Source organism: Eumetopias jubatus, unplaced genomic scaffold (genome assembly GCF_037043125.1).
Source record: "Eumetopias jubatus isolate StellerSeaLion01/CBP00866 unplaced genomic scaffold, mEumJub1_p1.0 scaffold_10, whole genome shotgun sequence".
In the NCBI taxonomy this organism is placed as follows: Eukaryota; Metazoa; Chordata; class Mammalia; order Carnivora; family Otariidae; genus Eumetopias; species Eumetopias jubatus.
Genome location: NW_028274816.1, coordinates 39913021 through 39924584, shown reverse-complemented (window position 1 = coordinate 39924584; position 11564 = coordinate 39913021). Strand labels below are relative to the sequence as shown.

General features: G+C 60.2%; 1 protein-coding gene across 7 annotated transcripts; it reads left to right on the top strand.

Annotated features, from left to right (window-relative positions):
• Positions 1 to 28: 28 nt before the first annotated feature.
• Positions 29 to 11312, top strand: VPS9D1 (VPS9 domain containing 1). 7 transcript variants are annotated; one of them, XM_088027549.1, is made up of 15 exons: positions 29 to 152; positions 1363 to 1438; positions 3229 to 3321; positions 3422 to 3584; positions 4921 to 5032; positions 5122 to 5169; positions 5511 to 5563; positions 5666 to 5753; positions 5939 to 6024; positions 6381 to 6871; positions 7904 to 8033; positions 8226 to 8434; positions 8699 to 8795; positions 10058 to 10162; positions 10507 to 11312. In XM_088027549.1, the coding sequence occupies exons 1-15, from the start codon at positions 54 to 56 to the stop codon at positions 10598 to 10600; spliced, it is 1944 nt and encodes a 647-aa protein (XP_087883675.1). In that variant the 5' UTR covers positions 29 to 53; the 3' UTR covers positions 10601 to 11312. The 7 variants fall into 7 exon arrangements, 6 of the variants coding, with proteins under 6 accessions (XP_087883675.1, XP_027952354.1, XP_027952342.1 ...); XM_028096553.2 differs by having other exon boundaries at positions 5107 to 5169; positions 5669 to 5753; XM_028096541.2 differs by having other exon boundaries at positions 5107 to 5169.
• Positions 11313 to 11564: the final 252 nt, after the last annotated feature.

Below are 11564 nucleotides of genomic sequence, written 5' to 3'. Positions count from 1 at the left end.
CGCCGGCGCCGGCGCTGCCGCCGCCACGGCCACGGCCTCCCGAGCCCGACGCCATGGCCGCTGCGGCCGGGGACGGCGCGGTGAAGCCGCTGCAGTGCGCCATGAAGCTGGCCAACGGGGCCATCGAGCTGGACACCGGCAACCGGCCCCGGGTGAGGCGACACAAAGCGAGGCGGGGGCGGCGGCCCCAGGCGCCCCCCGAGCGGCCGTCTGCCCGGGCGCGGGGGCGGCGCCGGGGGTGGGGGCGCCGTCCGGGACCCCTCCGGCGGCCCCGGGGGCGCGGGGCGCGGGGCGCGGGCGTCGGCCGTGACCTTGGACAGCTCCCCGCGCTCTGCGGGCGGGTCTCCGTCTGCGAAGCGGGGACTTGGAACCGGGGCTCGTCTGCAGGGGGGGGTTCAAGAAGCAGCAGTTCCCTGTGTGCTGTGTGTTTTCCTGGGAAGACACTGTAGCTTTAATCGGATTCCCCAAAGGGGCGGAACCCTGCAAAGGTTAACTGAGGCTCCTCCGTGAGGCGTCTTGCCAGCACGCCTGTTGGGAGGGAAATGCGGGCCGGGTAGCGTGGGCGTTAATCCAGACGGTGACGGCCGCGTGGACTGCCCACGGACAGGAGAGGCCGCCTATGCCCAGGTAGAGCCTCCTGCTTCCTCAGTGGGCTGCTCTCCCGAAGTCGGGTTTCTAGCACCGCAGGTGGCCCACAGGTCAGAAATCCTTTCTGGAACCCATTTTATCGTTACCTCGCAGCTGTAGACCTAAAGAGGGTTAATTTGACAACCGGGATGCGACAAGAGGTCATGCGGCGGTTCCAAGTGCCTGGTGCTCTGACTCGGAACCCTGCAGACCGTCAGACCCTGGTCTAGTATTCGAGATTGCGGCGTGCTCAGGGGGTTCAGGAGAGGGATTTCCCAGAACCGAAGCCAGAAAGTGATTCTGAGATTTGCAACATCAGTTCCTCAGTAACTCCCGGGAAAGTTGTGTTTTTTTCAAGCCACTGACTAAAGAGCCCCTGAGTTGCTCAGGAAGGAAACCTGTTGCAGAGTGAACGCGACAGCGACTGTTAGGACTGCTTCTCCTGGCGCACTGGAGAATCTCAGTTCTTCCTGTGCTGGGAACAGGCAGTGAGCGGAGGGATGGGTGCCCAGCTGGGCACTGTTTCCCTTCAAGTCAAGAGAAGAGGGATACTATCTGTGCAGGACATTCCTGAGCACCTGGAGCAACTACCAGCTAACTATCTCAGGCTACATGTCTCAGACTCAAGGGATAAGCAAGCACCATTTCTGTTTCCCACAACCGCATGAGGCAGGCGTGATGGAATTGTTTGCCATTACTGGCCTGACCCTTGCCATTTCTTTTCCCTGGGCGCAGGAGGCATATACAGAATACCTGAGGAGCATCCACTATATCTCCCAGGTGCTGCTGGAAGAAGTGGAAACCACCAAAGGTACGGCTCTCAGCCTCACCACTCCTCCTGCGCTGAACAAATGATGGACAGCTTAGCCCTTGGTGGGTCTCAGGCCTGGGGGTGTCCTGTGTCCTACCCATTAGTCGTTAGCAGAAGGTGAATGGGTGAACACTCAGCGTGAGCTGTCGTAGTGTGATGTGGGGGCAGGAAGGGATGGGTGCTCTCAGGGGATGGACATGGGATGGGGCATAAGCGAGACTGGACTTCGAACCCCGGCCCAGGAAGGAGTGAGCTGCTGAAAAGTCAGGGGCTGTGGGCAGCACTCCCAGCAGAGGGATGTGCACGGGCCCTGAGGTGAGAGTGGATGCTGGGTACGGCAAGGGTAGGTGCAGTTGGGGCAGTCACGGCCTTGGCTGGAACTGGGGTCATTGTGGTATAAGGGGAAGCTTGCAGAGGCTTTGTGGGAGAGAGGCCAGCATGGAAGCAGAGCCTCCAGGAGGCTCCCACAGTGAGGACAGCAGTGATAGGATGAATTGGAAATGGAAGGAGTGAAGGGCTTGGGGCCATTCTTTAAAGGTAGACCTTGGGGCGCCTGGGTGGCTCAGTCTGTTGGACGTCTGCCTTTGGCTCAGGTCAGGATCCTGGAGTCCCGGGATCACGTCCCGCATCAGGCTCCCTGCTCAGCGGGGAGTCTGCTTCTCCCTCTGCCCTTCATCCCTCTCATGCTCTCTCTCTCTTACTCTCTCTCGCAAATAAATAAATAAAATCTTAAAAAAAAAAAAAAAGTAGACCTCACAGATTTGCTGGGGGCGGGGGATGAGCTGCTGGTTGGCAGGGCAGGGGGTGGAGAGAGTGAGCCACTGTTTGGTGGGGTGGGGGGGGACAGTGAACTGGGGGGAGACTGAGGTGCAGAGGGCTGGTCCAGGGGGTGGCAGGAGCAGACTTGTGTGGGAAGAATAGAGAGCTCCATCATGAGCATGTTGTGCTTGAGGTGCTGAGCACCCTGGTGGCTATGGGACCGTGATGGCTAGGGAGGGGTAGGGGTTACCAGAATCACAGCTGCCCCAGAGAGGCAGTGAGCTTAGCAGAGCTCTGGGCACTCCAAGATGGAGGCCTGGGAGGAGGGCACAGCAGTATGGAAGAGACAGACCCTGAGAGGTCGAGGAGCCCTCAGAGAAGGACTCGACCTGAGGGTATTAGGGGGTTTCAGTGGGAGTCAGAGGGCTAAAATAGGATGCAGTGAGAGGCTGGCTGTAACGCGAGCATAGGTGGGTCAGGAACTACAGCTACTGGGGTCCAGCTCCTACAGCCCCTATCTGCTGACGGGAGTGATCCCTGGAGGACGGAATGCAGAACAGAAGGCCCAGAGATGTGCCAGGGGTGGGGTCAAGCACAGCCAGAGGGCAGGAGATAGGTGGTAAAGTTGTCTCTGTGAAATGCTCCATGGCCACCCCAAGGCCCACCTTAAGGAGGGGCTGTAAGTACCAGGAAAGCGCTTGCTGAGAGAAGGCCTGGTTAGGGAGGAAGAGGGCTCTGATGGTCCAGCAGGGATGACAGGTCAGATGCTGGGCTGGCCAAGCTCGGAGCCCACACAGCATCAGGAAGCAAACCCCCCGCAGAGGATCAGAAATGATGAGGAGATGAGGTGTGACCCAGAGGTCAGAGAGGAGGGGGCGGGGTGGCCTGGGGTGAGGGGATGAGGGTGGGGACAGGCTAGCATAGGGGTCAGAGGTGAGGAGGGGATGGGCTTGTCCTTGTGTTTATCTCAGCAAGAATCTGTTGAGCGATAAAGGTGATGGTGACCGGCTTTCTTGTCTCTTGATCCCCAGAAGGTGGCGACCCTGTGGCCCCAGACACCTCAAAGATGCTGAAACTGGCTGAGCAGTGTCTGGAGAGGGCCCAGTCGACAGCTGCCAAGCTCGGTGGGTCTCCAGCAGATTTCCCTAGGGCACTCCCCCACAAGTCTGCATCTCTGTGGGACACTGGACTCCGTGCTGCCCCTTGCTTATGTACATCTTGCAGGGAAAACACACCTGAAGCCAGCCACGCCCGTGGGTGCTCCTGGCCCCTCGTCTACCAGCCGACATCGCCGGGTTTACTCAGATGAAGGGGGGAGACTATCTCCGTTTCTGCCGCCCGAGATCTTCCAGAAGCTTCAGGCGGCAGAGTCACAAAGTTCCAAAAAGTATGAGGGGGCCAAATGGAAGGTGGGCTGAGCCTGGGTTTGAAGTCCAGACAAAGGGAGCTAACCAGAATGGTTTTAGTTAAAATGGGTCCGAGAATGGAAACAGCCTCATGCTTGACAAAAACAAATGCAGATCCCCTTTGGACAAAAGCATGTGCACGAATGGCACACAGTCAGGTATAAGCAAGCACAGAAAGAAAGCAGAAACTTCGAGAGTAAGAGCAGAAACAGCCTGCAAGTATTCAGGTGGAGTTAGCAGACGTTTCGCTAAACCACCGTGCTCTCTACATTTACAGAAGTAAAAAGCACGTTTGAAAATAATGCCAGGGGACAAAAGAACCATAAAATCTGACCCAGCAAATAAAGAACCAAGTAGAAACAAAAACGATACCAAAATTATTTTTAAAAACTAACTGAAAACAATAACGACAAGTTATATCCTGCAGTGACAGTCCACACATGCACGCAAAAACGAGTGGTCGATTTTTAACAGAGCAGACATAGTTGTGGAAAGAGTGAGTGAATTGATTAAAGGGTCAATAGACCCCCAGAATGACTCACAGAGGGGAGAGAAAAAAGAAAGTCGGAGAGAAAGATAGAAGATCTAACCTAAGATTATTGGAGTTCCGGGAAAAGAAAAGGAAGAAAGTGGGAGAGGCATTATTTGAAGAGCTAACAAGATAGAAGTTTCTGGAACTGAGAAAAACGGTCAGATATAAGAATCCCCACTAGGACGGACAAGGCCTGGCTCCTCGTGGCCCTGGTGCTGCCAAGCCTCCAGGTCCACTGCCGCCCAGAGGTCCCGGGCCCTCACTTCTGCATGTGCAGTTTGGGGGCAGGACCAGGCACAAGACTTCCATCCCAGGACAAATTTTCCCTCAGCGGGAGTCCTCACAACTGACCGTCTCCCACCATGAAAGCATGAAGACCTGGGAGGCCAAAAGTCTGGGTGCGGGGTGGGGGTAGCTTTTGGTGGCCATTTCTACCAAGTATTCAGGGTTCTCTCTTTAATGGGTGGCAGATTCATCTAGTTGTTTGGCTCACATGAGTCCTTTAAAAAGTTTCATGTTGTTGCCAAACATGTATAACTGATCTGCAAAAAGTACGACATCCAGCTTCTCTTGAAAAATCAGAGGTCTCAGCAACGGCAGGTCGAGGTCAGCAGGGCAGGGTCTCCAGTCCACCCCAGACCTCCTCCCTCCTTTTCCTTTCCTGCCTGCCCCCACTGCCACCTGCTCACCTGCTGGTCTCAGGGCACGCCCAGGGAGCATCTTCAGGTCACCAGAGCATTCCAGAGCTTCCTGGGGCCTGGACAGCAGCTCGTCACTATTTCCAGGGAGCTGACACCTCTGGAGGAGGCCTCTCTGCAAAACCAGAAGCTGAAGGCCGCCTACGAGGCACGGATGGCCCGTCTGGACCCCAGCCAGGCCATGCAGAAGACATCCCTGGTGAGTGGGTCCCGGGGAGGGTCTGGGTTGGTGCTGGAGCAGGAGTAGGCCTTATGTTCCCCTTCCCTCCCGAGACCCTGTCCCTGCAGCGGCAGATGATGGAGAACCTTGTGATCGCCAAAGCCCGGGAGGAGACAGTATCCTTTCCCTCCGTCCCTGGTGTCCTGAGCTGAGCAAGAGGGGGTGAGGTGGGAAGTGAAGGGCCGGAGTGGGGGCAGAATTCGCCCAGCTTCAGAGAGGCGTGACCTTGAGGGACGGCTCCTGCCCTGCCCTCCTGTTCCTCCTAGCACCCACGGGCCCCTCTCCAACCTTCCATTCGGCTAGGGCTTGCTTTGTTCCCTGAGCGAGCACCAGTCCTCAGGCCCGCCACCTCCCGTGCCCCGCCTGGCCTGACCATACCCCCGGATGCCCGGGGACTCAGTGCAGGCGGGCTGGGGGGGCCGCCCCACCAGACAAGGCCTTGACTCTGCCGCCCCAGCTGCAGAGGAAGATGGAGGAGCGCCGGCTGCGGCTCCAGGAGGCAGCCAACAGGTGCGTCTCCTCCCGTTGGTCTGGGGACAGCCGAGAGGACTGGTGGGGACTTCCAACTCCGCCCCCCAGCCCTAAGGTGCCCCACCTCGTCTTTCTCCCCAGGAGGTTCTGCAGTCAAGTTGCCCTGAGCCCGGAGGAGCGGGAGCAGCGGGCCCTCTATGCCGCCATCCTCGAGTACGAGCAAGACCACGTGAGTGCCAGGAGCTGCGGCTGGGGCTGTCACGGCTTGCTGTTTCCAGGGCCCGTTGGTGTTGGGTCTTCCTACGCCCCAGGGAGGGCACGGACAGTGTGGTGCTGGTCTCCTGGGGTGCAGCCTTGGTGAGGGGGCACGCAGGGACCTGGCCATGCTCTCCAAAGAAGTCCCCTGCCCTGCAGGACTGGCCGAAGCACTGGAGGGCCCAGCTCAAGAAGAGCCCAGGGGACCTGTCGCTAGTGACCAGCCTGGTCTCCCACCTGCTCAGGTACCAGGGCCTTCCACCCCCCTACCTCCTGGTTGGCCCTGACGGCCGGCAGACGAAAGGATGAGAAAGGAAAGGGACAGAGAGATCGGGGGTGGCTGTATGGGGTGCCCACAGGCTCCCTCGGAAGGGCTGGGGTTGCAGACATCCTTTCCAGCCGCCCTCATGGTCTTTTCAGCAGCCGCCTTCTACCTTCTCAGGGGGGTGGGTCAGACTTTATCTGCCACAGTCACTCACAAGGAAACTGCAAGCGTCACTCCTCCGAAATGTGTCCGGTGGGGCCACGTGGTGGGCAGGTGGACGGCAGGTGAGGGCGTGGCCACAGCGCTGCACCCCCACACCTCTTCCTGTGCTCGCAGCATTCCCGACCACCCCATCTCGCAGCTCCTGAAGAAGCTCCAGTGTGCAGTGTACCGGGCGCTGTACCCCATCGTGAGCAGGGGCGCTGTTGGCGCTGCCTCTGCCCCCGGCTGCCGTTCCTTGCCCCCAGACGCCGACGGGCTGCTGGCTCCGGGAAGCCGGCGGCTCCGGCCCTCGCAGAGCCTCTACTGCATGCTCTCCCCTGCGGAGCCCAGCCCGGCCCTGCGGCCCCCAGACGGCACTCAGGCCGGCCCCCCAGACAGAGGGCCAGACAGCAGCCCTGCCGGGCCTCCCTCACCCCTGGCACATAGCTTGACCGGTGTGCAGGGCAAAGACAGCTCCTTTGAAGACCTCGAACACTTCTTGGCTACTTCTGAGGGGTGGGGCCGGGGGCGTGGGAGGCCGCCTGAGCCCCACACAACGGGGGTGAAGAAGGAGCCGCTGCTGGAGCAGCTGAAGAGCACTGTGAAGGACATACACAACGCCATCGGTGAGGGCCAGCGTGCCCGCAGAACGGGGGGGCGGGGGGGGAGCTGCTCCAACTCTGAAGTCTGTGTCCCGCAGAAAGCTTTTCACAGGCCTAGGATGGGCCCTGGGGAGGACAGGCTTTCCTCTCGTTGGCGGCCAGCCACGCTGGATCTGCAGAGCCCTCCCTGTCCACCCTTCTCTGGGGCAAACTCCGTGTTTAGCAGACAGGAAGGCACCCTGCTCTGAGAGCGGCTGGGACCGGCTGTGGGCCCGAGGTCTCCCCGATCCCGGGTTGTCTGCTCCCTGGGCTGCACTGGGAAGGGTTTGGGGAAGGGTCTGCTGTCAGATCCTCTGCCCGCCAGGTGGTCCTGGCTGGCCCATAGGGTTGGACTCAGGTCATTCCAAAGCAAGGACCATCAGGTGTGTGCCGCCTGGTGGTGACAATTTTGAGAATTTTTCCATTTTGAGAATAGTGGGTGGATTCCCTAAGGGTTGGTGTCTAGGGTGGCTGGTGACTCCCAAGTCCCTTCCAAGGAGGAAGGCTTTCAGGGTTTTCTAAAAACCAGTGAGGGGGTCTCAACAGGGGGCTTGGAATACCTTTCGAGGTCACCTGGATGGGTCTCCCATCTCCCTGGGTCTCAGGTCTTGTTTTAAATATGCTTCTAAAGTTCTTGCAGGTTTCCTCAGTTTGGAGTACAAATCCCGTCAGAGAGAGGCTGTCCTTTGCCTTCCTCATTCTGTCTTCTTAGCTCCTCAGGGGAGCGGGGCATGCTTCCGTGAGCTCCTGGGTGCTCTGCCCCCAGACCCCGTGGACACAGAAGTGGGAAGCTTGAGGGGAGTGGAGGGAGGTTCAGGCAGACCCCCATCCCACCAAGCCGGAACGCTGTGGCGCTGTCCACACGGAGGGTGGGAGAGGACGGGGCGGCTATGGGGCCCACTTGGGCACCCCAGGCTGGCTGGGGATGACTTCCAGGGGCTGCCAGCCTGGGGCTGCAGGGCCCAGCCGTCCCCAGCCGTCCCCACAGCGCCATTGTGCCGGCTCTGCTCCCGGCAGACAGGCTGCTCTCGCTCACCCTCCTGGCTTTCGAAGGCCTGAACGTGGCCGCCTCCAAGGACCGATGTCTGGCCTGCATCGAGGAGCCCTTCTTCTCTCCATTATGGCCCCTGCTGCTGGTACTCTATAGGTACGTGCCCAGCTCCAGTCCCCCACGGATGGCCCCCGGGGCACCCTTCCAGCTGGTGCTTCACTCTCAGGCCATCCTCAGATGCCTCACCCACGCCCCTGTGACTTGGGGTATAGCTAGCTTTCCCTAGTCTTGCCTCCGTCCCTGGGGCAGGGTCCCCGGGCAGCTGAACCTGGCCTCTGTCTGCCCCAGGAGTGTGCACCGCCTCCGGGAGGCCGCCCTGAGCAGAAGCATGGAGCTCTACAGGAATGCACCCCCAGCCGCCATAGGCATTCCCAGGAAGCTCCTCCCCCGGGACCTGGAGGCCACAGGAGCTGGTGCCTACCCCTACTGTGCTGCAGCCCAAGAGCTGGGCTTGCTGGTCCTGGAGAGCTGCCCCCAGAAGAAGCTGGAGTGCATTGGTGAGGGGTTGCAGTTTGGGAGGACAGAAGGGGGAACATGCTCAGATAAGGTTCCATCCCACAGGTGACCTGGAGTCTGTTTGCCCTGAGCTGCAGACCCTCTTCCCGTCAAGTGGGGGTGTGTCTCATGGGCCATAAGGGGTGTGAGGGCACGATCGGGAGGGAGCTTCTCAGGGTGGGTGCCTAAGAGTTGCTGTGGCCTCTGGGCTGTCCTGGGATCAGCTCCGCTCAGCCCTCTCTTGAAGCCTCACTTCTGTGCCACAGTGCGGGTCCTGCGGGTCATCTGTGCCTGTGCCGAGGATTACTACCAGGCCCAGGAGGCTGCCCCTGAGGCCAAACCCCCAGTGGGTGCCGCAGCCATGTGAGTCCCAAAAGCACAGACTGGGGTGGGCACTGAGCATGTGGGGGACTGCCTGTAGAGGCCTGGGGGAGAGAGAGCCCTCCTGTCCTGCCCCAAGCAGCAGGACTGCAGGTTTCTGCCTGGATTCTGGGCCCCTGGGCCCCGAATCCCGCTGCTACAGTGAGCTTTGCAGGGTTCATCGTCCAGCAGAGTACCCCTGTCCACCAAGGGCTCAGGCTCCAGCCCCCATGAACGATGCATTCCCACCCCTCTGGGCAGGGCTTCTTAGGAGTTAGGGAACACCTGGCTAATCTGGTGAAATTTAGGGTTGCTTGTCCCAGAAGCACGTGCTTGGTCCCTCGGTTGCACACTTTGGGGGAAAAGCTTCAGCCTCAGTGAAGAGCTTGCTCCCTGTGCTAAGCCCCCAGACCTGGGGTTCCTGCATCATCCCTGCCCCCACTTTCCTGAGGTGAGGCAGGGGTCTTCTCTACCTCGATCTTCGATGCCTGGTTCTGTGTCTTATCTGAATCCTCCTGGGGCCAGCAGCCTCTTGCCCTGGCCCCCATTTGAGTCTCGCAGCTCCTCAGCACCTGTAGGGGCTCTGTCTGTTGCCACCCTGCCCCAGGAACCAGTGTTATAATGAAGGTACCTGTCATTTGAACCTGGTGGGTGGGTTTTAGCACTTACTACACCCAAGGGCCTGGAGGTAATGGGCAGGTAGAAGCCAGAGTTGAGCATGAGATCAGCAGGTAAGAGCTCCACCCAAGGAGAAAGAGACAGATGGTTGGTGGTCATACTCAAGCCATAGTCTTTGCTCGATGCCTTTCCCAGAGACCACCAGCCTGTGGGCCCCATGGGCCAGGGTTCTGCGTGCCCTGCAGGGCCTCCCTTGGCACCTCTTTAGCTCCCCTAGATGCCTCTTGTGGGGGATCTCAGGTGCCTGGCTCCGGTCCCGGGTGTCAGCAGGCTGCCTGGGAGGTGGGCCATCCCCTCCATCATCCTGCTCCCCAGGTGTGGGCAGGCACTGTGGGGGCATCCCCTCATCCAGCCGGGGGCTCCGCAGCACAGGGTTCCCATTCAGGGATGGCCTTGCTGCCTGTAGGGACTGCCCTGCGTCCACTCCCAACTCCCCCACACAGGCGTGTGCAGGAGGGGCGCAGGGAGAGCAGCTGGTCAGCCCTGGACCACTCCACAGGCTGAGCTGGGGGCTGCAGGGTTTGGGGGATTGAGCAGCCATACTGGCCACCAGAGCCTACCGGCCAGCCCGTGCCTCTACCCAACAGCGGTGCCGACGACCTGCTGCCCATCTTGTCCTTTGTGGTGCTGAGAAGCGGTCTCCCCCAGTTGGTGTCAGAGTGTGCAGCCCTGGAGGAGTTCATCCATGAGGGGTAGGAGCCCCCGGCTGGAGTCAGGCCAGCATGATGCACTGAGCACGTGCTCCCAGGTCGGGGGTGCATCTGCGCACATGGCCCATGGTCCCCTCTCCCAGTCCCTTCCCACTTCCCCTTTCTCAGCGTACTGCTTGGACAGGACCGGCGAGGGGGGGGGCATCCCTTGAGTAGCATCTGCCTGGGGAGTGGGCTGTCCTCTAGCCCAGCCTCCCTGACAGACCCCTGTGGGACCTCAGCATCCAGGTCCTGCCCCATGAGGGCAGACACCCCTTCCAAGGTGCTGGGGGCCTCCTTGCATCCCCTGGAAGTGACAGATGCTGCCTGGGCCCACCTCTTCACAGGTACCTGATTGGAGAGGAGGGTTACTGCCTGACGTCACTACAGAGTGCCCTGAACTACGTGGAGCTACTGCCCCGGGGGGCCCTGGGCAAGTAGAGGAGGACAGGACCTGCTGAGGACCGTCCAGGAGTCACCTGCTGGGGTGGGGGGGCACTAGGCCAGCTGTGGTGGGGCTCTGCAGCTCTCACACTTGCCCTAACCTGACATCTGCCCCCAGGGACTTGAGGAGTCACCGCTGTTCCTCAGAGGCACCAGCTCCTAAGAAGTAGGCCCATCTCTTTCTTGTCTCAGACTGAGAGGCTTTGTGCACGAACAGCAGAGCTGTGGACTCCCCTTGGGGCCTGTACACGTGTCCTCACAGCCCCAGCCACTCAGCAGTAGGGAGGGCGCCTTGGGCCTGGCAGAGGGCAGGTCTGGTTTCTCTCCCTTCCCATCCCTGTGACAGTCAGCTTCCAGCACCAGTCGCTTGTTAGAGTCAAGAAGAGGGCCTGGCCCCTTCCCCTGCCTCCCACCCAAGGGCTGGGGCCCAGGTGGTTTGAAACTGTGCTGTTCACTTACTGGGCATTGATCATTCCATTCTCCTCTGGAGCCCAGGCACCCCCAGGGCACCCACCCGTGTCTGGGGCCTCTGAGCCACTCCGGCCCTTGGCACGGTAGGCATTGGACCCCTGGCCAATTCCCATCCCCGCATGTCCCCTTCTGGGTCAGCGTGAACCCAAGGGTCAGTGCCTGCCTGCAGCCCAGCGCCCACTTTGTTACATGCCCCGGGCAGCCACTGACACAGCCAAAAATAAAGAGGTCACTGATCTCTCGTGCTGCACAGCTCGCGTGCTCGCCATTCCACTGGCCGCATGGAGGCCTGAGTAGCACAACCCCCTCCCCTGCTGACCAGCAAGAGCCAGACTGTCCCAGAGACCACCGCCCAGACCCCCTGGGACAGGACGTGCTCTGCAGGGCCAAGTGGGTTGGGCAGGACCTGGGACTGGACCTCTTGGCCTGAAGGGCTCTCGGGAAACACCTTCATTCTCCAGGTGGGAAACACACATGGGTGCCCTGTGCT